Source organism: Micromesistius poutassou (genome assembly GCF_964030765.1).
Source record: "Micromesistius poutassou genome assembly, chromosome: 18".
NCBI classification, from domain to species: Eukaryota; Metazoa; Chordata; class Actinopteri; order Gadiformes; family Gadidae; genus Micromesistius; species Micromesistius poutassou.
In genome coordinates, this window is record NC_140288.1 from 13,854,465 (window position 1) to 13,882,168 (window position 27,704).

Sequence of the window (27,704 nt, forward strand, 5' to 3'; positions counted from 1 at the left end):
GACACCGGGGCTCAAACGACCCTGTGCACCAGCCACTATTAGGGATGCACGGTTAATCAATATTAGTATCAATCGCAGACAATTTAGTGCGGCGGTCGATGTCCGCGTCCCAGAGGGTGAAGCTCCTTGTACACATTGTATAGCGCCGCAGAGATTGGCGCATGTCATACACAACAAGGCTCATTGTTTTTGGATTCTGAAGCGACTCTGAGCTCTATTCATTTTCTGTACCCTGAAGCACTTTTCAACTCGGTTTACATAAGATCAGCCTATTTTTTAAGATGTTGATACTGACAGAGCTGTGGTTTTCATGTCTGTTTGGTAGCGATGTCATGTTCATGAAGAAAGTGTGATAATTGACAAGGAATGTAATCGAATGTGATTGTGTCGTATTCAGGCTTCAGTCAGAACCAAACAATACCCTGTCAACACACTAATGACATGATAATGATATCGTAAAAATGATCATGTCGACTGATATGAAAATGTGTATCGTGATAGAGATTTCCCTCAGGATCTATAGAGACGCAGAGTGTTCCCCTGAAGCCATCGCTGTCATTAACCTGCGCTTTGTCATCTCTTCTGTCACGCAGGCTTTCTGCTGTTCAAGGACTTCTGTCTGAATGAGATAGACGAGGCGGTGCCACAGCTCAAGTTCTACGAAGAGGTAAATATAAGTGTTGGTGTGTGTATGTGTGTGTCTGGGTGCATTTGCATGCGTGTGTGTGTGTGCGTGTGTGTCGGATTAAAGAGCATCATGTGATATGATTGAGAGAGATTAAGGTTGTAATCCTGCTTGTTCGGATTTTCGCCTCCTCGAAAAGATTGTCTGTTTGTGGTGTAACTGAGCAAGGACTGACTCTGTGTGTGTGTGTGTGTGTGTGTGTGTGTGTCACTGTGTGTGTGTCACTGTGTGTGTGTGTCACTGTGTGTGTGTGTGTGTGTCACTGTGTGTGTGTGTGTGTCTGTCACTGTGTGTGTGTGTGTGTGTGTGTGTGTGTGTGTGTGTGTCACTGTGTGTGTGTGTGTGTGTGTGTGTGTGTCACTGTGTGTGTGTGTGTGTGTGTGTGTCACTGTGTGTGTGTGTGTGTGTGTGTGTCACTGTGTGTGTGTGTGTGTGTCACTGTGTGTGTGTGTGTGTGTGTTCCAGATTAAGGACTATGAGAAGCTGGACTCAGAGGAGGAGAGGTTGCTCCGCAGCAGACAGATTTACGACGGCTACATCATGAAGGAACTTCTGTCCTGTTCACATGTGAGGGCGAAGCGTTAATTCCCCCCCCCCCCCCCCCCCCCCCCCACCCATCCCACCCCCTGCTTCCCGAAAGGCGGAGGAGGTCAGACGGGCGAGGTCAGACAGACAAACACACAGACGACCGCGTGGCCGGCCCTGAGCCATGGGATCCATTCTAGAAGATTCTAAGCGCTGTGCCCAAGACGGCTGGCCTTTTTCCAACAGCGTGCCGTTCGGTACCGCCGTCGTTCGTTGAATTGTATTTACCGCAATTGTATTAACACACATAACGATAATTTCCGTGAACTTCCAAGGCCTTAAGAAAACGCTCCTGAGCACCAAGAACGAAGCCGTCCTCCTCCCCACGGCTATGACGGCAGCATGCCCAGGCCCAGAGTCGCCCCCTTCTACACACCTCGACAGTCAGAAATACGATTTTAAGTACGGAACGTTAAATTCGTCACCAGCTTCTGGAAAACGGTAGTAAGCAGAAAGGCAGAAGTTGACCCACGGTCGGTCCTTAAGATCGAGCAAGCATTATTACGCAGCGTCATCTCCGGCGCCATCGTCAATTGCATTTAATGCACAGAATGCGATAACAATAAATTCAAACAACGCAGAGGGCCTAGTAAGGAAAAACCTTACTAGACAGAAAGACTAAAGTGGAACTGCATCGGTGGATCCCAAGACTGCCCGCCTCGGTCCAGTGGCGTCCCCCCCCCTTCCACACCTTCATCTCCAAAGTCATCATGAGTTAAATTTGATGACCAGAACACCGCAATGCTGAGTGCAGAGGACAGCGAGGCCCGGGGAAAACATGAATAAGCAGAAAGCCCCCGAGGTGTCACACCATGCCCTGTTGTTTCTTGGGGGGGGGGGGGGTGGGGGCAGGTTAGCTCTAAAAGGATGAGGCGTTGATCCCATCACACTACTATTTAAAAAGTCACCTTCCCCGTGCCTTAATCGTCGTTTGACCCACTTCTTAACTTCTTACCAGCGGTTGTTTGAAAACACACAAAAAAAACGGATTTTACACAAAATGCGCAGACTTTAACACTATGCAATTTTTATAGACCGAAAAATGAATCATTGTGACCATGAGTTCCTTGGTGGACAATAATGAAAATGTAAACTAAATGATGGAGGAGCTGTAAGTACGAGGTAGTTTATAGCCACGTGATGACCCCGGTGTTCTGTCTCCACTTCCTCTCTCTCTCAGCCTTTCTCTAAGAAGGCAGTGGACCACGTCCAGACCCACCTGGCCAAGCAGCAGGTTCCCCCCACCCTCTTCCAGGTAGGATGTCTGCTTCCACCTCACTCACTCACTCACTCACTGTCACTCACTCACTCACTCACTCACTCACTCACTCACTCACTCACTCACTGTCACTCACTCACTCACTCACTCACTCACTCACTCACTCTCGCGGGCGCTCTACACCCTGTGATTATGATTGTCGTATTAGTCCCAAATACAATGTACCATTGTATATTTAGGATCGGAAGCAGGTATGATTGCTATAGTAACGCTTGAGTCATTATTTGGCCATACGTTTCAAAATAACTTTTTCTTCAGCGAGTATCTCTATCTATATACCTGCAGCAGCCGCACAAATTCAGACTGTGGCTGTTAAAGTAAATCTTAACAGCTTGTGACCGGTTTATTTTAAATGCTTTTTTCAGGACCTCTTTGCTTGAGCGGGTTTTGCTTGAGCAAACCCGCTTCTACTTCCTGTTTTCTCACGCAGCGCACATCACGGCGCACATCAAACCAAAACCAAGGGGGGGGGTTGTGTTAGGACACATGTTGTGCAATCCACACAGCGCTAATCCGGCCTTTGATATCAAACGGGGCGGGTAGCGAGCAGTAGACGGCAGGCCCCCACGCCTTGTACAAACGCGAGGTGTCTTAAGAGGCGGCGTTGTGCGTTCATCCGTAGCGGTGTCCTGTTTGTGTAGTCACAGTAGGGCGACGGCCTACTACGGGTGAACGCGGGAAAGCAGGATATTGCCAGGATTGGTACGGTGCTAGCGTACCGCAGCCAGTCGCAGTGGGGACAAACGGGCAGCTGATCGCCGTGTGTTTGCCAAGTACTCTTTTAACAGGATCTCAGTTTGTCATTATGTTCTGGTGGTGAAAATCCTTCTTTTTTTTTTTTCACATTAATAAAAGATGCCGGGTTTCCATACCCGCCTGACAACCACTGAAACGAACTGTGCAGCTGAAATCCTCCGTAGAAAACCCCCCTCTGAATTCCGAAAAAAAAAAACACTTCTTATTGCTTCCTTCATCCCCGTGGTTGATGCTACATGACATTGAATGATCGCGCGAAGGATAAGGCTACGCCTGTGAGCTCGGGAAGGGGTCTAACCGAACCAACATTGACAGAAGCGTGCGTGCGTTTGCGCGTGTGTGTGTGTGTGTGCGTTTGCGTGTGTGTGTGAGTGCGTGCATGCGTGAGAGATACGCCAGCATGGCAGGCATGAGACCACAGAGCGATAAAGAGGGAGTTTATTGTTTTTGCAATATTTGTTTTTTATTATACTTTTGATTTTGAGATTAGGAAAGGGATTTCGGTGGAACTCTTACCACACACCAGATCCAACCGCTCCTGGTTAAACCCCTGAATTTAAGAACTTGCATTCTATGTCATCATCAAAAATGAATTGCCCATTGCCTGCCTTCAGCATGTAGACGCAAGAAACACGCAGTACAGCGAATGTTCCTTCTGTGGTTTTATGTATCTATATTCCCCCCCCCCGCCCCCCTCCCAACTCATTTTGTGGATGGATTCTTTAATCCCAGACGGGAAATGAGGGATTGCAGTTATTGCAGTGTGATAGTCAAGGTATTGCTGACCAACTCAAAAGAGTGGGATCCACAGAGGAACGGGCCCGGACTGTCTAATGACCGGGGTAATGGACTGCCAGCCCATTCGGGGGTTTGAACTCCAATATGGGCAAAATGCTCTTTAATGAATATCAAAAAAAAAAGCCTTGTGTTGCGTTTAATAAAAGCACCTGTTAAATGGATATTTGTGATGCTGTCACACACCAGCAAGCACACATTTAGTTTCTCTCAGTAACACACAGACTTGCCTTTTATTTTATTCATGCCTCTCCCTCTGTCTGTCTCTCTGTCTGTCTCTCTCTCTCTGTCTCTCTGTCTCTCTCCCTCCCACAGCCGTACATAGTGGAGATCTGCGACAGCTTGAGAGGCAACATCTTCCTGAAGTTCATCGAGAGGTGAGGCGGAGATCTTCTGCCCGGGGGGGGGGGGGGGGGGGGGGGATCAAGATAAAGACAACATGCCGGTCGACTGTTCTTACACTGGCTCTCTCTCTCTTTCTCCCCACGCTCTCTCCTCTCTCTCTATTTCTCGCAGTGATAAATTCACCCGGTTTTGCCAGTGGAAGAACGTCGAGCTAAACATCCACGTGAGTACTTGGCCACGCGGTCTCCTTCCACACCTCAGAAGACGCCTCGAGAGATACTATGATTAACCGCTGGAGTGTGAATGTTTTGTGTGTGTGTGTGTGTGTGTGTGTGTGTGCGTGTGTGTGTCTGTGTGTGTGTGTGTGTCTATGCGCGTGTGTGTCCCTTCTTCATGCCCCCATCCCCTCAGTTGACCATGAATGACTTCAGTGTACATCGGATCATCGGAAGAGGGGGCTTCGGGGAGGTGTACGGCTGCAGGAAGGCAGACACGGGGAAGATGTAAGGATCAACACATGGTGCAATTGTCAACAGAAGTTGAGAATCACATTGCAGAGGAAAATCCCCCCCCCCCCGGGTTAATCTCTCTCTCTGTGTGTGTGTGTGTGTGTGTGTGTGTGTGTGTGTGTGTGTGTGTGTGTGTGTGTGTGTGTGTGTGTGTGTGTGTGTGTGTGTGTGTGTGTGTGTGTGTGTGTGTGTGTGTGTGTGTGTGTGTCGGTCTGTCTCAGGTATGCTATGAAGTGTTTGGACAAGAAGAGGATTAAGATGAAGCAGGGAGAGACTCTGGCCCTCAATGAGAGGATCATGTTGTCTCTCGTCAGCACAGGGGTGAGTGATCCTCAACAACAACCACACCGAAGCTGAATACGGCGTCTTCTGTCCCAAATTGACTCACCGTTGGGAAGAAAAAAAATCACATAAAAATCATTACAGTTGTACGACACGTTTGAACAACGCCCGACGGCTACACTACTTTACCTACCTAAGAAAATACAAATTTGCCTCCTTTTTTACGACTTTAACAGACGTGGACGAGGTCTGTTGTAATCTATGGAAATGGGTTTAGCCTTGACTAACGCTAATGCAAAAATGTCCCCTCTGTTGTGCTCTGGCAGGACTGCCCGTTCATCGTGTGCATGACCTACGCCTTCCACACCCCCGACAAGCTATGCTTCATCCTGGACTTGATGAATGGTATGGCCTGGTCTGTGTGTCCCCCCCCCCCTCACACACAATGCATCTCCACCCCAGTCCTTGTGCCCTGGAAGACCGGCACACCGCCGCCGCCGCCACCACCGCCACCACCACCACCACGGCTGGCCACGGCTAGACACGCACTCCAGACATTCCAGAGTCGCGGCAAAAACACGGGGACTCACTGCTGACATCACCCTCCGCCTTATATGGGCTGGGAGGGGGGGGGGGGGTGGGGGGTGGTGGGGGTGTCGGTTTGTCGTTCCTTTAAAAAAAAAAAAAAAACACTTGTCTAATGGGATTATATATTTGTGTCCGTCGGCCGGCCAACCGAAGGCATGCCTCGGACGGACGATAGATTGACGATAGATTGAATTCCTCGCATAGCTGTATTTGGCTCGATCGAGTATCCCGTTCGGCCAGTACTTTTTTTTTTTTTTCAGTCCAGGGGTTCCCAAACTGTGTTCCCGCTGTGTCCCAGCTGGGGAGATGATGGTTTTGGCCTCACTTTATATTTGTGCAGTAAAATAAAGACATTCTCCTCGCCATTGGGGGGGAAAAAAAAGTGAGGTGAGGATTATTTCTCTACGTTTGAATCGTTCATCAGCGGTTAAAGGAAGGGAGCGTACACTACATGTTGACCCGCCGTGACCCACAGTTGGAAGAACACTTCTAGAATGCTTGAGGACGAGCAGGATGATGAGGCAGGGTGTGGGTTGGGAACCCACACCCCTCTGATAAAATCATCTCCAGTCAAGGATTGCTCATACTAAAACATCGATTTACAAGGCTAATGGTGCCTTCTATTTGTCTCGTAATCGCGACTTGCAGCTCGGGTGTGACGTCACATCCGTCTCGTAAAACGAGTGACCTCCGGGTTTTTCGTTCTATTTGGCACACACACAACAAGACGAGTCGGAGCTCTGCTTTCTGCTCAAGAATCGGCATTGTTGTCATAGCAACATGGAGCGTCTCTAGCCAATTTCACCGGCACAAGCTACAAAATAGGCGGTATTTAACACATAATAAGACTGTAACGACATGCCTATAGGTAACAGTATACAGTGCTATGTGTACGACTTCTTCATTTGGCTACAACAAAAACACAAGTGCTTAAAATAGTAGAAAACCACAATGTTTACTACATGTGATGCTCGGAGTAGCCATCTTTGTTACTGAACTCGGGGTCCTCTGAGTTCAGACGAGTTGACGAGTCGTTTTTCCGACATCGGGGGGCGTTCTATTTGCAACTTCCGGTTCGTAACTCGGAAATCCGACTCGCAGATCGAGTCGGGTGGACAAATAGAAGGCACCATTATATCCAAAGTGTCTCACTGTGGGTTTCGGATAGGTGTCGTGACGGAGTAGGGTTTTTGTTGCCTCTTGCTCAAGGATGCCTACAGTCCAGGGTGTGGATTACAGGGGGGGATGGAAGCCAGAACCCTCACCCAGCCATAACCCGTGCTCTGGTGTTTTCCAGGAGGAGACCTGCACTACCACCTGTCTCAGCACGGCGTGTTCAGCGAGAAGGAGATGCGCTTCTACGCCGCCGAGATCATCCTTGGCCTGGAACACATGCACAACCGCTTCGTGGTCTACAGAGACCTCAAGGTATGTGCTCTCCACATTCCCACATGTTGTTGGTTTCTTTTTTAGCAGTCCTTGACTCATGTGCATATCGCGTATATTTCTCCGCCGCTGAGCTTTGCCGTCTCAAATGGGTCGACACTAAATTAATCATTCTTTGTGTTGGCTGACACCGATACCATTCAAAAGCGGGCCAAAACAAAATCTCTTTCAAATGGACCAAAGATGGCACAAAATTCTTTCTAAAATGGACCAAAAATATTATTTTTATTAAATTAAATTAAGAGTATAAATGTGTGTTTGGGTCGGAGCCGTTTGAGGCGGGGCGGAGGTGTCCCCAGCAGCCAGGACCATGGTACTGGTTTAGTGGTGTGCCCGGGGTCCAAGAGGCCTCCACGCTCTTCCAACTAACACGCATTGTAAGCAGGCCTAAATATGGACTTGTGTTTGTTGGAATCTGCGTTTTTGTTTTTCGAAACATCCTCGAACCTCAAGTATTCCTTTTGGAGAGGTAGGCGTATAAATAGCTTTTTTTTTTTTTTTTTTTTAACTTTTTTTCTTTACAGCAGTGTAGTAACCGTGGAAGTACAAAATCTGGCATTACTTTCAGAATGTTTGGATCAAGGGGTTTGAGCCGAACAAGTGTTTTTTATTCAGTTGCCTCTTGGTTTATGTCTGATGAACAAACCCGAAACCTAAAAACCAAACAAAATCCATAAATGGAATTATAGGACAATTTTTTTTCACACATCTTTAGGCAATGTCAGTTGTCAATTATTTTTTGTTATAAATATTTAAGCTCCTGTGTACTTGGTAAACCGAGGCATAAAATCAGGGGTTGTGTTTACAGTGTACTTATAACCAGTTATAACCAGGTTTATTCTGTTGAGCTTACAGCATAAGCTCAACAACAAAAAAAAAGTCAAGCCAAGGGGAATTACAGGGGTTATAACATCATTATTATTTATCATTCAAGTACATTCTCCTACAATTTATACAACGTTTTCATAGCCTGCGTTTCTGAACACAAACAGAGCCACGTTATCCCTGCCACGAGTGTCTCCTTCGCCCCCCTCTGCTTTACCTCTTTCCCTCTGCTGTTTGGACCGGTTGCCATAATAATAGATATAAAACCAGGGAACAGTTTTAGGACCTTTCTTAATAAACAGAGCCCTGCAATGCAGATACTGCTCTCCGACCGCCCGTACGAGTGCGTGAGTCACTCTTTGGCCGAACCAGACATAAGCCAGGACTTGGCGACGTATCCTTTTATCGGCTTTGTCCACGTTTGTACGTCCCCGACCCACGTTCCACTAAAAGGAATTCAGAAATAAACGGGAAACGGGAACTCGGGGTCATGAATCAATGTGTCCTCCAGCGCGCAGTTCCCTAAAGTCTAGTGATGATCTGTCCCCGTTGTTGTTGTTGTTGTTGTTCTCTCTTGTAGCCGGCCAACATTCTCCTGGACGAGCACGGCCACGTTCGCATCTCGGACCTGGGCCTCGCGTGCGACTTCTCCAAGAAGAAGCCCCACGCCAGTGTGTGAGTAGTGCCAGGGAGCTTCCGGTCTCTCTGTATGCCGCGCTGCACCGTGACTCACCCGGGTCTCTGTTTTTTTTGCCACGGCACTTGTTGCCGTCTGTGGGCAAACGGATGTTGTGTTGTGACGCTTGCCGGTCGATTCTATGCCACGGTTGAACTGTGTGTTGGTAAATCACCTTCTGCTGTGTCATGCCGTGTGTGTGTGTGGGGGGGTAAATCTATTTATGTTGCGCTACATTCTGCTAGGATAGGTAATGTGGTCTGTGAGTGAAAGACGGCACACGTGCTCATGCGATGTCGTTGTCGTCTTGGTCAAAGCCAGTATGCTATGCTATGCTATGCTTCGTTACACTGTGTTTCGGTAAAGGCCAGTATGCTAGGCTACTTTATGCTATATACTGTCGTTTGTGTGTAAAAGCTAGTATGGTAGGCTATGTTATGCTTTACAATGCTGTCTGTGGCTAAAAGCCTGTATGCTAGGCTTTGTCATCCTATGACATGTAATGCTGTCTACGGGTCAAGGCCGGTATGCTATGCTACGTTCCAATGCTCTAATGCTCTAATGCTAAATGCCTGTCTGCTACGCGTGTTTAATGCTGTCCGATGGGAAAGGCCAGTCTGCCACGCTGCGTCATGCTTTGCTATACGACGCGGTCTGTCGGTAAAGGCCAGTCTGCCATGTTAAATAACGTGTGTGTGTGTGTGTGCGCGTGTGTGTGTGCGTGCGTGTGTGTGCGTGTGTGCGCATGTGTGTGTGTGTGTGTGTGTGTGTGTCTGTGTGTGTGTGTGTGTGTGTGTGTCTGCGTGTGTGCGTGTGTGTGTGTGTCTGCGTGTGTGTGTGTGTGTGTGTGTGTGTGTGTGTGTGTCTGCGTGTGCGCGTGCTTGTGTGTGTGTGTGTGTGTGTGTGTCTGCGTGTGTGCGTGCGTGTGTGCGTGTGTGTGTGTGTGTGTGTGTGTGTGTGTGTGTGTGTGTGTGTGTGTGTGTGTGTGTGTGTGTGTGTGTGTGTGTGTGTGTGTGTGTCTGCGCGTGTGTGTGTGTGTGTGTGTGCGCGTGCGTGCGTGTGTGTGTGTGCGGTTCCCAGGGGCACGCACGGCTACATGGCTCCAGAGGTGCTGCAGAAGGGGACGGCGTACGACAGCAGTGCCGACTGGTTCTCCCTGGGGTGCATGCTGTTCAAACTGCTCCGAGGGTAAAGCGACTCCACACCTCTGTGTCTCCGTCTCTGTCCCCGTCTCTATTTCTGTGTCTATGTATCTCTCTCTCTCTCTCTGTCGATTACTCGCTGTCTCTTTCTTTCTTTCTTTTTTCTCTCTATCGTTTATTCCCCCCCCCCCCCCCCCCCCAGAGTGTGTAAATGCCAAAAGTCTGGGTCCAGTATGTCAGAAACCAAAAGTGTTATTTATTTTTTTTATTTTGTGCGAGGAGAGAGTGGTGAGGGCGAGGGTGAGGGGCTGTGGCTGTCTGTGGCTTCCTCTCATCGGAGGGTGTTTTGAACGCCCTAATAAAGGAAGAGGTTTGCGCCAGCAGCGCCAGCAGACTGCTCTCCCACCTGCGTCGCCGCTGGTGTTTCTTTTCTCACCCTTTATCCTTTTATCCCTCGTCGTAGTCCCGTCGCAGAGAGGCACCGCTTGTTTTTCCGCTCGCCGCCCTGGTTTTGGGTCTATTCCGGTCGCGCTCCGTTAGGGCGGCGCTCGGTGTGTGATGGACGATGCGCCGGCCTCACGCACCGCCTCCGAGGTTGACCTGGCTGAGGTTGTTCAGCTCCAATAAGTATCCTGTTCGCGCCGTACAGGAAACGCTACTCCCATTCGCGTCCATTGTGGACAGCGATTATTTTATTCTTCTCTCCCTGGGCTTTTTCGAAAACACCTGCCCACCGTTAACTTCCTTCAATGCTGCCCTGCGTTTCTTGTGAATTTATCAAATGTTTTAGTTTTTTTTATTCAGCTGTTGTTATTATTTCATGAATAAAGTTGAATTGAAAGCGCCTAATGGATACATTTATCACTCGGGAGTGCTTATGAGGCGGAAATGAATTACGGTGGAAATAAAATGTCATCACTCCCTAACAACTGATGTCTGCTCGCTCGGCATCCGTAATGGCTTGGAGCCGTTCATCTCCGTGCTTCCTGTAGTGTCTCTACATATCTGCAGTGATCACTCCCAACGCAGGCAACACCGGTGCCGGCATCACAGTCTCGTCTCTCTCCGTCTCTTGTCAGGCACAGTCCGTTCCGACAGCACAAAACCAAAGACAAACATGAGATTGACCGGATGACACTCACCATGGTAAGGCAATGACCCCGCCCACACACACACACGCACACACACACACACACACACACACACACACACACACACACACACACACACACACACACGTCGGCTATCTTTATCATACTTAATCACATGTTCCAAGACGTCGCTCTGTCCTGGGTTGTGGTCCAATGGGCCCTTGTCACAGTAGGGAAAACCCAGTTGTATCTTCAAACATGAATTCTTCGATTTAGGTCTGGCCGCACAACAGCGAAGACGCAGCTAGTCAAGTAAATCGACATTGACCATGCTGGTGCTGCGCTGGTCGTAAATAAAACCCACCCGCTGCTAAAAATGACAAGGACAGGAAGTTGCTTAATCCTACTATTGACGATGTGTGAAAAGGCTCCATCGCCAGGGGGGATATTTTAAGTGAACACACCTGTGCACGCTGTGTCGGGCGTCACACTCCGGTCTCCCATGTGAGGTGATTTAGAGGCTCAGAGATGATTGGTATTCACACACTAACTTTATCTCAGCTCGAGCTTTCTTCCCCCTTTTTAAAGTGGTTAATTTTGTCGCGTCGACACACTTAATGAGGTTGAATCCAGCGTTTGTTTGGGTGTCGTCTCTATTTTTACCCCCGGCCTCCACAACAACACTGTGTTCAGTTTGCTTTGGAGGCCCTCCCACACGCCACAGGGGGTCCGTGAGTGTAGACCACCAAACGCGAGATAACACAGGGACGCTGAGACGGGGGCCAGTGTGCCCGGCCGCGGCTGGCTGTGTTCTTCTCCATAGTTAGATGGTGTTCTGCGGCCCTCAATCGGCTCTTTGTTGTCTACCGCCAAAGATGAGGGGAAAACGTGGGGATTATGTTCCTGAGGGCATGTACTTCCCCTGTTTTTAAAAATCGCCCCACGTCTTGAGTTCACGTAAAAGGGAAGTGTCTGTTGTTTATATTTCACCCAGCGGTGGAAATTATGCTCTGTTTTCTCGGAAAGATACAGCCTTTCTTGATCAATACTTAGTCATGGTGAGGATCTTAACGTTTCTTGATAGATTCCTTATTGTCCTTTATTGATCTCGGGTTTGTGTTTCATAGGCACACAAGGAGATGTACCCACATGACCCTTTTGCAACAGTTGAATCTACGTCCACTCTCTCTGCAGTGGATATTGTGTAGTTGGATCATGGCTGTTGTACATTGCATTTGTGTAGGTTTGGGATTCATATCATCAGAGCGTCTCACACATATCGTCAGAAACAACAGCTGGATTACGGCTGTTGTCAATTGTATGTAGGTTTAAGATTATTCCTATTAAGACTCAACGCACACATATATATGAATACGCACGCACACTAGACACCCGGGTGTCTCTTTAGGCTGCGCGGGTCAGCCCCGCGTGGCGCGAGAGCATGATCTTTCCTATCACAATAAAGCCAGATTAGGATTGAAATCCAGCCACTTAATCTGGTTCAGCCTGCCTAATCCGTGTGTCCGTGCGCGTGCGCTCGTGCGCTAGTGTGACAGACGAGAGAGAGAAATGGTGAAAAAAAACGTTATAAGTCTTTCCTGGCCCGACTAAAAATAGCTGCCACCACAAGTCTTTGTGTTCATTAAATATGATGAATGGCTTCATTATGTAAACACGGTGGCCGTGCGGAGCAGCCCGGGGCCCAGGGACCGAGATCTCCCCGCAGGAAGAGAGCGATGGGCCGGGCCCGCGGGGCAGCGCCGGCGTCCTGACGGATGGCCTGTCAGCTTCACACTTTTTTTTTTAGTAGCATTTCAACGTTTTATTTTTGCGAGCGGAGTCTGTGCGAGCGTGTCAGACACGGGGCGCGAAAACATTTGGCAGTGGATCTGACGGGGGGGGGGAAAAAAAAGACACAAAAGAAGAATCAATAAGTAACAGCAGACTGGGTTGCAGGGGACAGACACTGAAGAGAGAATAAATCTACAAATATACACCCCCCCCCCTTCCTCCCCCTCCTCCCCCCTTGACCCATGTCATCCCTCTAACACTCTTATGTCCTACTTTATTCCTCCCTCGTCATCATTCTCTCACTCTCTCTCCTCTCTCTCTCTCTCTCTCTCTAGAACGTGGAGCGAGCTACCTGACTCCTTCACGGTGGAGTTGAAGGGTCTTCTCGAGGGTCTGCTGCAGAGAGACGTGGCCAAGAGACTCGGCTGTCTGGGTCGAGGGTCAGTCGCCTTGCCCCCCCCCCCCCCTCCACCCCTAACACACACACACACACACACACACACACACACACTGTCATAAGCACCTACTCTTACACCTTCTACTCTATATCACACACCAAGACTAATACACAACACTCCAAGTCTGGTGTGATCTAAAGTCCCCCCCCCTCCCCCCCCCGTTAACAGAAGGAATTCAGTTTCAGTTTATTAAGATCGTGTGTTCTGCAGATTAGCCGTTAGCTCGCTACTGAGCCGCTAGCTCGCTACTGAGCCGCTAGCTCGCTACTGAGCCGCTAGCTCGCTACTGAGCCGCGCTGGCTGAGGTTACCATCGACTGCATGTTGCTCCAAGACTGTTTATGTCGCTGGGTTGTCTGGCTGTCTCTCCCTGTGTGTGTATATATACTGGTGGTGAATACTGCCACCTGGTGGTCGGATTTGAAAACTCATCTCTGAAAATCTTCCCTTCCCCTGTGTGTGTGTGTCTCTCTCTCTCTCTCTCTCTCTCTCTCTCTCTCTCTCTCTCTCTCTCTCTCTCTCTCTCTCTCTCTCTCTCTCTCTCTCTCTCTCTCTCTCTCTCTCTCTCTCTCTCTCTCTCTCTCTCTCTCTCTCTCTCTCTCTCTGGGCGATCGCGCAGGGCTCACGAGGTGAAGGAACATCTGTTTTTCAAAGGCATCGACTGGCAGCAGGTGTACCTCCAAAAGGTGAGGGGCATGTTTATTTATAAACTCACCCCTTTTTTAGTATTTTTTTTCTTTTGTATTTTCCTCCCTCCTAAAAATAAAAAAAAAGACTCTCTTACGGCTGAAAGTGACCGGAGGAAAGAAGGCCCCCGTTCTGCACAAACACCGCCGCGGCACAGCGTCCCCCCCCTCGAGGAAGTTGATTTCGTCGATATTTTTAGAAGGTTATCTTTGCACATTTGGCCGTGACATTTAGCCAGTGTGTCGCGGAGCTGCTTGCTCATTCAGGCGAGCGGCTGGCCTGTGTCAGCACAGATCAAGGCCTGTTTCTAGTGTAAATCCATGAAGGAAACGTCCAGCGTCCAAATCCACCGCCGCCGCTGCCGCCGCCGCCACCGAGCCTCTGACCCAAGCGCCCTGTTGCTATGGATACCTCAACCCATTCAGCAAGAAAAAAAAAAACTGGGCCGAGGGAATGTCTGTTGGTTTTCTTCCCCTCTCTTCCCCCCCACCCCCCCTCTCTGTCCTCTTCGTCTGCTCGCCATATTCCCTTTCCCCCGTTCCGCCTTTCTTTCATATTTGATTTTCTTTTATATCTAAAACCCCGTCTTGTATTCCTCTGTCTGTCTCTCTCCCTCTCCCTCTCTCTCTCCCTCTCTCTCGCTCTCTCACCTTCCGTCTCTCTCTTTTTCTCTCTCTCTCTCACCCTCCATCTCTCTCTCTCTCTCCCTCTCTCTGCCTCTCTCTCCCTCTCTCTCTCACCCTCCGTCTCTCTCTCTCCCTCTCTCTGCCTCTCTCTGTCTCTCTCTCTCTTCCTATCTCTCACCCTCCGTCTCTCTCTCTCTCCCTCTCTCTCTCTCTTCCTCTCTCTCACCCTCCGTCTCTCTCTCTCTCTCTCTCTCTCTCTCTCTCTCTCTCTCTCTCTCTCTCTCTCTCTCTTCCTCTCTCTCACCCTCCGTCTCTCTCTCTCTCCCTCTCTCTCTCTCGCCCTCCGTCTCTCTCTCTCTCCCCCTCTGTCTGCCTCTCTCCCCTCCAGTACTCTCCTCCTCTGATCCCACCGAGAGGAGAGGTGAACGCAGCAGATGCTTTTGACATTGGCTCCTTTGATGAAGAGGACACCAAGGGTATCAAGGTACACTCACGCTCACACACGCACAACGCACACTCAGCGTAATAGAGTCCAAGCACTACACACACACAGTGCATGATTGATGAGCGAAGAGCTGATGTTTGCTGATAAGTGTCTGGTGCTTCAACCAGGGTTGATAATTCACAGGAAGAGCTAGCCGTCACAGCCTTCCTCCCCCTGTAGCTTTGATTTGATTAGAGTCCGTTTGAGTGTCTCTCACGCACACACGCACGCACACACACACACACACACACACACACACACACACACACACACACACACACACACACACACACACACACACACACACACACACACACACACACGCGCCAACCTTTATCGGGATAATGTATGCTACCCAGAATAAAGAAGAAAAAAAAACAATAATCCTTGGAGCCAACTTAATGCATATCTAGATTAATTATACAGTGGTGGCTGTACTTGTGGTAAGCCGATGGAATTATACAGAGATTTACCCCTACATTTGAAAACTGTGCCTTTCAAACTGTTATATGTGAGAAAAGAGATATCAAAACAGATATTTAAGATTTATTTATTTTTATTTTATTTATTTATTTTTTAAAATTGAATTTACTTGTTTTGGCACTGATAAACATTCTAATATTTGAATTATTTTTGTTTCCTTATGGTATAAACAATCATTTAATTGAAGTGGAGTTGGCACCAACTACCAGAACTCGAACTTCCCTAAGCACCACTGACTGCATTTGACTAGCTCTCCTCTCACAGGCGCACAGTGTTGCACTACAAATGCATTTCAACACATTTCCGTTAGTCGGCGGCACATGTCCAATCCTCTTTTGTCGTGATTGGCTGACGGCGGTGGGCCCCTCCCTCCCTCCCTCCCCCGTTCATATTTGATTTTCTTTTATATCTAAAACCCCGTCTTGTATTCCTCTGTCTGTCTCTCTCCCTCTCCCTCTCTCTCTCTCACCTTCCATCTCTCTCTTTTTCTCTCTCTCTCTCTCTCTCTCTCCTCTCTGTCTCTGTCTCTGTCTCTCTCTCTCACCTTCCATCTCTCTTTTTCTCTCTCTCTCTCTCTCTCTCCTCTCTGTCTCTGTCTCTGTCTCTCTCTCTCTCTCTCTCTCTCTCTCTCTCTCTCTCTCTCTGCCGTGCAGCTATTGGACAGCGACCAGGAGCTGTACAAGAACTTCCCGCTGGTCATCTCGGAGCGCTGGCAGCAGGAGGTGGCGGAGACGGTCTACGAGGCGGTCAACTGCGACACGGACAAGAACGAGGCCCGCAAGAGGGCCAAGAACAAGCAGCTGGGCCACGAGGAGGGTACGGTTTGATCGACACGAGTGGTGACCAGTAGGAGGCGTCGGGGGGCGGGGGGGGGGGGGCGGGACATCTTGCTCAGGGAGGCTGACGAGTAAGACGGGATGACGTGAGGGCTTAGAAGCACCAGAACATTTCGGCCGCGAGGGAAAGATCCTGACGAATCCGTCTGATTGATTCTGATTGACACCGGGTACCCACCAGTGACGCTACCGTTCAGCCCCACCCCCCCCACACACACACACACACACACACACACACACACACACACACCATATTTAGCTGTGTGGTAAATAAGCAACAAATTCTAATTTACACTGTGTTAGTGTTAGTGATCAAGAGTTAATTGGAGTAATTAACGTTTCTCCTTGCATTTACGTTTACATTCAGGGGATTTTGCTGATGCTTTTATCCGGAGCAACTCACCAACCATTCATGCACGCGTTCACACACCGACGGCCGAGTCAACCATGCAGGGCGACCAGCGTCAGGAGCAGTCAGGCTAGGAGGAGCCGGGGATCGAACTAGTGACCTTCCGGTTGCCAGTCAACCTGCTCCACCCCCTGAGCTACCTCCGTCCCGTTATCCCATGTTCTGCAGCACAGTAGCTCCCCCCCCGTTCCGTCTTTAAACGGCACAGATCTGAACGCGTGAGACACGAGTGAGAGAGTCGGTTGAATCAAGAGGCTGTTCTGTGCGTCGTCCACGTCACACTCACGGGACACGGGGACAGAACGGAAGGACGTAGAGGCAGCATAGCAAAAACAGGATAGTGACGTAGTATGACGTATACCGTCCGTCCCGTCCCCCCACTAGCCTCATGTGTTGTTCAGGGTCCTGACTCCGTGTCCTCCCCCTCCACAGACTACGCCCTGGGGAAGGACTGCATCATGCACGGCTACATGCTGAAGCTGGGGAACCCGTTCCTCACCCAGTGGCAACGCCGCTACTTCTACCTCTTCCCCAACCGGGTGGAGTGGAGGGGGGAGGGCGACACACGGGTGAGTGGGCACCCGTGGGTGGGTGGGGGGGTGGGGTTGTGGGGCTGGTTGTTTTTGTTACGTGTGTGTGTGTGTGTGTGTGTGTGCCCATGGGGGAACTAGGAGTGGGTGGGTGAGTGACGGAGGGAGTGAGTGTGTGTCATAACCTAGAAAGAGGTTGTGTGTGTCATACGTTATGACACACACAACCTTTTTGTGGCAGAGGGGGGTGTGTGTGTGTGTGTGTGTGTGTGTGTGTGTGTGTGTGTGTGTGTGTGTGTGTGTGTGTGTGTGTGTGTGTGTGTGTGTGTGTGTGTGTGTGTGTGTGTGTGTGTGTGTGTGTGTGTGTGACCCTCTCCTTTTGTCACACTGGATGAAAGGCAGAGGGATAGAGAGAGAGAGGTTCTGTTTGTGTGTCATCACCCTCTCTTGTTTGTCACTGCGTATGCGTTAGAGGTTGTGTTTGTGGTTTCATTTCATTCATTGGTTTACATGACACATATTAAATAGCATTTGTGTGTAAAGTGTCCGGGTTAGCCAGGGGAAAGCGAGTTCCGTCTGCATTCCCTGGTCAGGTCATACGTTAATACACTATATTAAATAAAATGACATCACAAATACAGTTACGGCTAGACAGGACCAGCTGAGGAAACAACGTGCAATGGGTAAAAGATGTGGATTGATACGGATTACATTAGACAGTGGCGCGCGTGTGCGTGTGTGTGCGTGTGTGTGCGTGCGTGCGTGCGTGCGACTCCATGTTGCCTCTGTCGCTCCCTCTGGCGGTGTGTGTACGTGTGTGTTGTCCGTGCCTAATGGCCGCTGAATGAAGGCAGTGTGTCCGTCTGTCCTCACCGCCGTGCTGTAGGAGAAGTGGCTAAGGCCCTTCAGGGGACCTCGGGTGAGTGCCGCGCACCAGGGCGGTCCTGGGAGACCACTCTCCCTCTCCCTCCCCCCCCCCCCCCCCCACACTCACATGCCCTTGCTGCTAGAGTCTCGCTGGCTTAGGGCTGTCACGACAACAACCAACGTCCGACCATGAATGACAGAATTTCTGTCGTGAAACCGAGACAGTTACCTCGGTTTGAGACTGTTCGTCGCATCACTGGCTCATATTTCCGCTCTCACTTTTCACATGAAATGCCAGCATGAACGTCGTCATAAGAAAAACAGCGATGTTGAAAAAAGCGTCCACACCGTGAACATTAATACTGCGGCAGAGGCCAAGGTGATGGTGAAGCAGAGGAATCGCCCTACTTTATCCTGGGCCGAGCAGATGGTTCCTTTGCACCGTCTTTAGGACTTGACCGAAGCACCTTGGGAGGGTTTTAGAAATAGAAGGCCCTACTTTAGTCAGTGTCTAACGTTATTGTGATGGTGGGTGACAGCCATGCTGTAGAACGGCCAGGAACGAGTAGAGCAGTAGCTTAAGGCTGTAGTTATGGTTCCACGTCGACGCAACGCAATCGCCACGCTCCGATGCAGTGAACCTGTTTTGGTTCTGCGTCGGGTTTTGGTGGGCGGACCAATCACAGCCCTTGCTGCTTGCGTCACCTCGACACAAGGTTACAATTTTTGGGAGGCTCACGTCCGCCCCTTGCGGTGGTCCGTAAACCCCCTTGCGTTGTGTAGACGTGGAACCATAATTAAGCCTTTACTTCCCTGCCCTTGATGCTGCCGAATACTGTGCTTATTCCCTGACATCCTGCCCTCCACGTCCTGCTAAATACTGCTCCCAGAGAGGATGGTCTCCTCTCTGACGAGCAGTCCAGTCCAGCGGGCATATCCTCCTAGCCGTGTCTTAAAAGTCGCTTCTGCTCAGGAGAGCAGAAGACCCCCTTCCCTAAATCACAAATAAACCCCCTGTGGCAGCATTTTTTAGTTTCCTCAAAAAAGGCTGCCGCCAATCCGCACCACCCGTGCGTTGGCGGCAGTGTCTCCCCCCTTCGGTGTGCCCGCCTCTGATTGGCTCCCGTGTGTTGTGCAGCAAAACCTGCTGACGATGGAGCAGATCCTGACGGTGGAGGAGACCCAGATCAAAGACAAGAAGTGCATCCTGCTGCGCATCAAAGGAGGGAAGCAGTTTGTGCTGCAGTGTGAGGTGAGCCCCGCTCACGTACTAACCTGTGTGTGTGTGTGTGTGTGTGTGTGTGTGTGTGTGTGTGTGTGTGTGTGTGTGTGTGTGTGTGTGTGTGTGTGTGTGTGTGTGTGTGTGTGTATATATATATATATATATATATATATATATATATATATATATATATATATATATATATATATATATATATATATATATATATATTATTATAATATTATATTGATGCTTCAAATATCACATGTGTTCCGTGTTTATCAAATCAAATGTGGTCCACACGCTCAGAAAAAAATAACGTGTGTGTGTGAACCCATGCCCTTGTGTGTGTACATTGTGTGTCTAAACCCATGTGTGTGTGTGTGTGTACGTTTTGTGTGTGTGTGTCTGATCTCCTGCCCGCGTGCAGAGCGACCCGGAGTTCGTCCAGTGGAAGAAGGAGCTGACGGAGGCCTTCACCGAGGCCCAGAAGCTGCTCCGCCGGGCCCCCAAGGTCATCGGCAAGGGCCGGGCCGGCATGGTGGAGCTGTCCAAGCCGCCCCTCACCCACCGCAACAGCAACGGCCTGTGAACCGACCCAACCCGGCGACGCGCCCCGCCCGCCCCGCCGCCGCCGCCGCCGCCACCACCAGACGCACGCACACACCGACCACACCTCCACCAGACACCAGACACAGCCCTCCCTCCCCCCCCCGCCCTCCCTCCAGCCACCCAGCCCCGCCCGATCGGCCATAGCGCAGCCTGGTCCTGCAGCCTCCTCCTCCTCCTCCACCTCCTCCTCCAGCGACGGGCCCCTGGAGACGGCGTAGTGCGCGGGCCGGAGACCCCGCCAGACTAAGCTCTCTGCATACTCTTTGTTTTGGAAGAAAAAAAAAAAAACAATGCGCACACACACTCTATCTCTCCTGTCTCTGTGTTGCGGCCAATCAAAGATGCACGCTGCGCTGGGGGGGTGGCGGGGGGGGCGGGGTGTGAACCGTGCGCGGTGGGAAGGAAGAACTGAGCATGTGCGAATTGAACCCCCACCCCCCCACCCCACCCCCCCCCGCCCTCTCTGCATGACTGTGGTGGGGACCGCGGGGGGGGGGGTTTAGTGTCGCAGGTCCTCTCCCTCTCCTCGTCTACCGCTGTCCTGCTCCTGTGTCTCCTCTACCTGGCCCCGCCCCGCCCCGCCCCGCCCCGCCCCCCTGCTGCTTCTGTGCTTCTGTGCGGCGGGTTGTGATGCGTCTCTGTCGCAGTGATGGAACTGAAGGCCGGGACGTCAGACCCACGTCTGGTTTGGGTGTGGGAAGGTGGGGGCGGGGGGGGGAGCTGCCAGAGCTAGAGGAGGGGTTCCACACAACACACCTTCCTCCGAAGATGATCTGTTCCTCTGGACACACACACACACACACACACACACACACACACACACACACACACACACACACACACACACACACATAGACACACACACACACACACACACATAGACACACACACACACACACACATAGACACACACACACACACACACATAGACACAGTCAGAGTCAGACACACACACACACACACACACACACACACACACACCAGCTTAAACCTTCCCGTTGGAGTGGATTTCGCTGGCTGCTGCGTCAGGTGCTGCTGCACTGTTCCCATTCCTCCGTTTCTGGCCCAAGAAGCCCCTCCCCCTCTTCACCCCCCCCCCCTCACCCCCCCCCCCCCCCGGGCCAGTGCTAAGACACGGGGCGGTGGATCGCCCCCACACGGAGTGGCTATGGATCCACTGGCGTTTGTAGGCGAGGGGGGGTGTGGCCTTACACACACGCCACACACACACACACCTGTGTTTGTGTATCGCTGGTCTCACTTTATCTTCTCTCCCACCCCCTCTCCCCCCTCCCTTGAGGGGTGATGGAGGAGGATGAGGGAGGGAGGGGGAGGTTGATTCGTCATTATTGAAGTGCGTCATGTGCCAACGTCCGTTTCCTCTCGGGACAACCTGCCTGAACACAAGATTAAGAAGCCTCCAATCAGAGAGCACCAAATCATTCCATGGCAGGGAACAGGAAGTGGAAACCACGGACTCCTCATCAAAAAAAACTAAAACAAAAACACAATCTTTCTCCTGTACAGCCAGTTGCCATAGAGACCCCTCCCCCACACCTCTCCCTCACCCCCTTCGACACAAACACACACACACCCCTAGATCCTATATATATATATATTAATATATATATATATATATATATAATATCCACTGATGGGACAGCAGTTACTGTTGCTGAGGAAATGGAGCGTAACCCTGGTGACCGCAGCGTATCCCCGGGGGGGGGCGGGGGTCAGTAACCACGGAGGTGGACGACAAAGAGGGAAAATTCAGAAGAAGAAAAAAAAAAAAAAAAAAGTACAAACAATGCATCTCCGTTTTATTATGAAGGTTCCACAGGAGACGGACTGCCGGATTAGATGAAGTATCGCCGGTGTTTGGAGTGTATATAAAGCAACCCCTTATCGTTTTCTCTCTGTGCATCTCCAGTATATTCGTGTACGCTACAAGCCTGTCTGCAGTCACGGGGGACTACTTGTGTCTGCCGGCCCGGCAGAACATTTTGAATGAACTCCTATATATATATAAATATCATTTCAGGGTTTTTAGATTATTTCTCCCCCCCCCTCCCCTCCTCCCCTCCCCCTCCATGCAGTACACTGTTGTCTGTGACGTCCATGCATTTCTAGAGCTGTGATGTTTGTGTGACCTGCAGTTGGACGCGTTTGATTTTTAAAAGGGGGGGGGGCGGGCGGGGGGGCCTGAGGGGGGGGGGATGTTCGGCAATGTAATTTTTTTTTTTTTCTTTTTAATTGTATTTTTCTTGGTAGCCTTTACAAGTCAGGGGAGATGTTTTTTTGTCTTATAGAGAAATCGCGTCACCTATCAAGGTGTCTTTTATTTTTGTAAACCGAAATGGTTTTTTTTTTTCGCTTTTTTTTTTTTTTCAATTGAACATTGTCTTTGCACCTTTTTTTAGCCCAATGTGTTACTTACTAGATGTTGTATGTGCCAAATAACTGTTGCTGGCTGAGTCCAACACAATGGGGAGCCTCCTCATTACAGCAACAGCCAATACAGCTGTTGTGACCGCCACACACACACACACACACACACACACACACACACACACACACACACACACACACACACACACACACACACACACACACACACACACACACACACACACACACACACACACACACACAGTGTGAGAGAGAGAGACAACCTACTATTAGCGGAAGCCAAGGTAGAGTGGTAGTGATCATCGTTGAAGGGTACAATACTGTGACCAAATGTTTTTTCCGGGGGAGGAGCCAGGTCCGAGACCCGTGTGCTAGTGCGGAGCTGCTGCCCCGCCCCCAACCCCCCCCACCCCACCGCACGCAGCCATTGGACACTGAGAAACCATGTGATTCTCTGCTCGTTCCCTGGTAGGTGTCGCAGGTGTCACACCGTCTCTGTGTACGTCGTCTGAATGTCTGCACGTGCGTGTGCTTCATAAATGGCTTTCTATGTTTATTTAGTGGAGATGGTTTGTCACACGGTTTCTCTTGTTCAAACATGCGCTCTCTCTCTCTAGGTCTCCACACAAGACAATTCAAAAAGAATGGCATATAGAGAAAAAAAACAGTTACAAAGTATATATAAATATATGTGTATATGAATTGACAAAAATGCTCTAGGTTTATTTAAAAGATTTAATGTAGAAATCAAAAAAAAATGTTTGGGGGGAAGGTTAGGGTTTTGATGTGAGTTTAAATGTTTGTGGTGAAGACTTCAGCCTGAATCTTGCACATAAAGACTTATGATATTGTACCTGCGAGTTAAAGATAATTATTATTTTTTTGAATACCGGACTTTTGCTCTTTTCATATTTATTACGTGTTTGGGAAGCTAGCGTTCGCCGACCACGTTAATGAGCTCCATGCTGAGACCTCGCTGTAAAAATACTCCGGTTACCACATCCCATTTTATGTTTTTTATTTTTTTTTTAATTTGCCACAAACAAACACAAATACTACTGGCTTTGGGTTATATCATTGAGGTTATGATGATACTGATATATTATTGATAATATTATTCAATGATTATTATTATTATTAAATGTATTTTATTTCAATGATTCATTTTTTTGTTTTACGAGACAGGAACTTGTGTGTTGGACTGCTTGTATAAACAGTTCATAAATAAAAAGGTTTTTTTTTTCCTGTTGCCTGCTGTAGTGCTTGCTTCACTGAAATGTCATCACAAATGTAGGTATATATGTACATGTATGTGGGTGTGTATGATTTTGACATCCTCTTCAAACACACAAACTAACAACTGAACTGTTTAACCATTTACGCCTTCCTCACATTTGGATTTGTTATAGGATTTGCTTTTGTGACACTGAAAAGCAACCTCCAACAAACTAAGCTTTTGCATGTAAACGTAGGCTAAAGGGGGATATTGCATTGTAATAATACTTAATTTTTTAAGTTTTATGTGAACCAGTGCAAACCGTACCTGGGGTTCGTTCCCTCGATCTACCTATAGCGGGCGCCCTTGAGTAAAATGCCCTAGAAACGGCTCCTTAATTACGTGGGTCTACAAGTTCGCTAAGTAAAAACACATCTGCTTAATGATAAATACTGTAGCTATATATGACAATTATCAATGTAAGTAGGGCATAGGACATGTGAGGCGTGTTTGATGGTAGGTTCAACCAGGAAACGTTACAGTTGAGCGAGTAGCACCTTCGTTCAGCCCGATGGATTTCTCCTTGGACGGCGACAGGTGGAGGTTGATGTGCGACAGATTGATGTCGATCAAGGCCATGGCCTAGGTTGATGAAGGTTATACCGTATCGACCGTCTCTTCATGACTGGTAAGTGAGGGCTAAGAGAACCATGGTCCCCGTTTGTTCAGGTCAGTGATTGTTAGTTGGCTTGTATGTTTAGTTACATTTGTTATAATCATATTTATTCAGTCATATTGTCGTGCTGTCATGAAGTTCTAGCCATATTGACATTTACATGTCAAGTTACAATCTAGATTCAGGCATAGGCCTACAGCTGTAAAAACTGTTAGAACCAGTCTAAAAATGATTTATTTTTACACATGTTTATTAAAACGCATTTATATATATATATAAACTAACTAAAACTAAATATATAAAACTTTTCAGACGTTACATATTTTATTTTTATTTTGGGATGACTGCTCCAAAGTGGTTATAAATGACTAGTGTCGAATTAAAAACTAGTGTTTAATTCATGCTCAAACGTGACAAACTAGCATAGATTTATTCTAGTCTTTATGGGTCAGTATTCAGAAACATTACCTGTTGACAACCAACTTGTATGTGATGAATCTACTCAATGAGTTAAAGGTACTGTAGGTCAAATTTAAGGTATATAAATTGAGGGGTTTGGAATTCCCGTTATTGGAGTTACTCTTAAATAAATCGATTAAAAACTCTTTCAGCTGGCTGTTTCTTTCCCATTGGCGGACACCGTCACTAGTATGGGATGTGTGAGTGCAACAGGGGGGTGTGACCTCAGAGGCTACGTTCATGGATGCCATAGCTGTTGACTATCAAGTACCCAATCTCAGGGACTTAAACCATTTGGGCGTAAACACACATGACATGACCACAGGGAAGCATATAGTTCAGTTGCGCCCTAACTTATTTTTTCATGGTTTTATTTTCTCTAGAAACTGTCTGTAAGATGTTGGTTCCTAAAGTTTACTATTTCTACAAACAGTGGTAACTGGCTCTCTCCTGCTCTCCGTCTGTCTGTCTGTCTGTCTGTCTGTCTGTCCAGTTTAAATGGTCGCCACTGTCTTTCATTCAGAGCTCTCCTCCTCTCTCCAACGCTTGGCTCCGCCCAATTCTGCTCCCTCCCACCAGCTGCAGCTGTCACTCAAACCGAGCAGCTGATGAGGCTGGGAGACAGCGTGTGCGTGTGTGTGCGCGTGTGCGCCTGTGCATGAGTGTTTCCCCCCCCCCCCCCCCTTACCGCCAGAACAAATTTCACAGCTCCGTTGGCCGAACCGTTGACGTTGATGTCATAAGTTATTGTGCAGCGGTTTCATATCACACTATCCGTCTCTCATGCCCGCCGCTTCTTCTTCTTCTGCTCTCTGATTCGCCAAACAGGGCAGTTTAACCGTGTCCCACGTTTACCTCCCCCCCGCCCCAAACCCTCCTCCCCAACCTCCCCCCAGACCACGGATATTTATAGAGGATCGTCTGTCAGCCAGGGTGCAATGCTTATCTTTGAATGTTTAGTGTGTGTGTGTGTGTGTGTGTGTGTGTTTGTGTCGGAGTGAGAGAGAGAGAGAGAGAGAGAGAGAGAGAGGCTGTCTGTGTCACTCTATTTCTGACGGTTGCTCCACATTTCCCCCCCCCGTCTCCAGCCCGTCTCTACCAGTATGTGTCCGAGCTGGAGTTAGTGGAGCTGTTTGTCTCTGTTGGGCCCTCACACTGTCGGTATCCCATTGTTTCTGTACTGGAGTTTATGTGCTGAATTCAACAGGTATGTGGGTTTGGGTGTGTCGTGTGTGTGTGTGTGTGTGTGTGTGTGTGTGTGTGTGTGTGTGTGTGTGTGTGTGTGTGTTGATATGAGAGACGGATCGGGCCCACACCAAGTCAGGCCTGGAAATAGCCCTATTTGGGACGGGTTTCACACTGGTCTCAGCGGCCCAAAACAGAACCACAGACAGGCAGACAGTCTTCTCTTAAATAGTACTGTTTTACATTGACCTGTTCACGTTTGATGGTGTGTGTGGACTGGAACCTTCTAGAAGGGTGACCGGTGGTTTGTGGTGACCGTGCAGCAGAGCCGTCACCGGGCAGGATTGTGAGTGAAGGCTGGTGTTGGCGCTGGACAACATGGATACCCCCTTTCCCTCTCCAGCCGTAGCTCTGCTCCGTCTCCCCAGGACATTTAATTGTTGATAATTAACCACATTTTCACCTGTTGTTGTAAAGGTGAAATGTGTTTCACTTGTGTGTTTTAAATGAATTTAACTTTGATGATGACCTTTTTTTAATACCAGAAACAGAAGACAGAAGTCATCAGATTTTTTTTAAATTATGTTTATGGAAAGCAACTGAAAATGGTAAATGAAATTAAAGCTTGTGTGTGTGTGTGTGTGTGTGTGTGTGTGTGTGTGGGAGAGAGAGAGGACGTGTGTGTGTTTTTGAACATGCAACCATGAGGATGCAAGCACATTCTTTGGTGTGCATGTGTTTTGAGGACTTAATGAGGCCATAATTGTATGTAATGTACAGTAAGGTATGTATGTGCCTAGGCTTAGGTCATCATCGCTCAAATGTATGGTCCATTTTTCTTTATAACAATATGTCTTTGTCCTCATTGAACACATGCAATCAATGGCTGTTGAATCAGTAAATCAATCCCAATCAATGGATCCCTATAGTTTACTATAATGCCCCATCTCATTGAGCTATGACTAACATCGCATAAAACTTCATCACACCTAGTCTACGGAAGATGACGCTGGACATGACGGCTGTCAGGAATGTTTCGATCGTCCGATATTCTCCCGGTTCCATCCATCTCTGTACCCTTCTCTCCCGCCTCCCACCGTCTCACCCGCCTCTCTGTCTCTCCCCAACCAGGTCGGGCGCCTTCACACTTGTTCTCCTGCACACCTGCCGACCCCCCCCCCCCCCCCTCCACTCCACGTCTGGTGTCCCGGTCACTGTGAAAAGCGGCCATCTGTCGTCACACCGCTTTGACCGCGCACACCTGGCATCGACCAAAACCCCCCCACCCTCCATCCACCCCCTCTGAACGCCCCGGACACCTGGCGTCTCCGCGCTTTGGCCCTGCTCACCTAAGGCCCCCACCCACAGAATGGCGCTGTCGTCGCGGTTAAAACTGTGGGAGAAGAAGGGAGGTGTAGACCAATCTAACCCCCCCCGACTAACCACTGACTAACCACCACTCGGCTCTCCGCAACGCCTCGCTCCTAACCCCCGTATGATTGTGACATGTCAGCACCCCCACTCCCCCCCCCCTGTCCCCCGTCCCCCGTCCCCCGTCCCCCCCCCTCCGCCGCCCCACCCTGAGTGTATAAATGTTTTTCTCACTGCTATGAATCAGCCGTTAGTCACTCATGCCCTCCTGCCTGCTGTGAGCACTGGCTGTTTATAGATCTCTGCAGCAGATCTCTGTGTGCCTCTTACCTTTGTTTGCGGTCGTGTGTGCGTGCGTAAGAGACGGCTGCACGTCGGGT

General features: G+C 49.2%; 1 protein-coding gene across 1 annotated transcript in view; it reads left to right on the forward strand.

Annotated features, from left to right (window-relative positions):
- Nucleotides 1-21,122, forward strand: part of grk3 (G protein-coupled receptor kinase 3) — a 40,223-nt gene extending 19,101 nt beyond the window's left edge. Inside the window, 20 exon segments of the mRNA XM_084483355.1 lie at nucleotides 594-667; nucleotides 1,151-1,252; nucleotides 2,451-2,525; nucleotides 4,416-4,477; nucleotides 4,617-4,668; nucleotides 4,857-4,948; nucleotides 5,176-5,275; nucleotides 5,563-5,641; nucleotides 7,122-7,252; nucleotides 8,676-8,770; nucleotides 9,852-9,959; nucleotides 10,993-11,059; nucleotides 13,131-13,136; nucleotides 13,138-13,235; nucleotides 13,872-13,938; nucleotides 14,954-15,049; nucleotides 16,186-16,348; nucleotides 17,210-17,346; nucleotides 19,313-19,426; nucleotides 19,827-21,122. Coding sequence (XP_084339481.1) covers nucleotides 594-667; nucleotides 1,151-1,252; nucleotides 2,451-2,525; nucleotides 4,416-4,477; nucleotides 4,617-4,668; nucleotides 4,857-4,948; nucleotides 5,176-5,275; nucleotides 5,563-5,641; nucleotides 7,122-7,252; nucleotides 8,676-8,770; nucleotides 9,852-9,959; nucleotides 10,993-11,059; nucleotides 13,131-13,136; nucleotides 13,138-13,235; nucleotides 13,872-13,938; nucleotides 14,954-15,049; nucleotides 16,186-16,348; nucleotides 17,210-17,346; nucleotides 19,313-19,426; nucleotides 19,827-19,988 — 1,880 coding nt within the window. The 3' untranslated portion in view covers nucleotides 19,989-21,122.
- The last annotated feature ends 6,582 nt before the right edge of the window (nucleotides 21,123-27,704 follow it).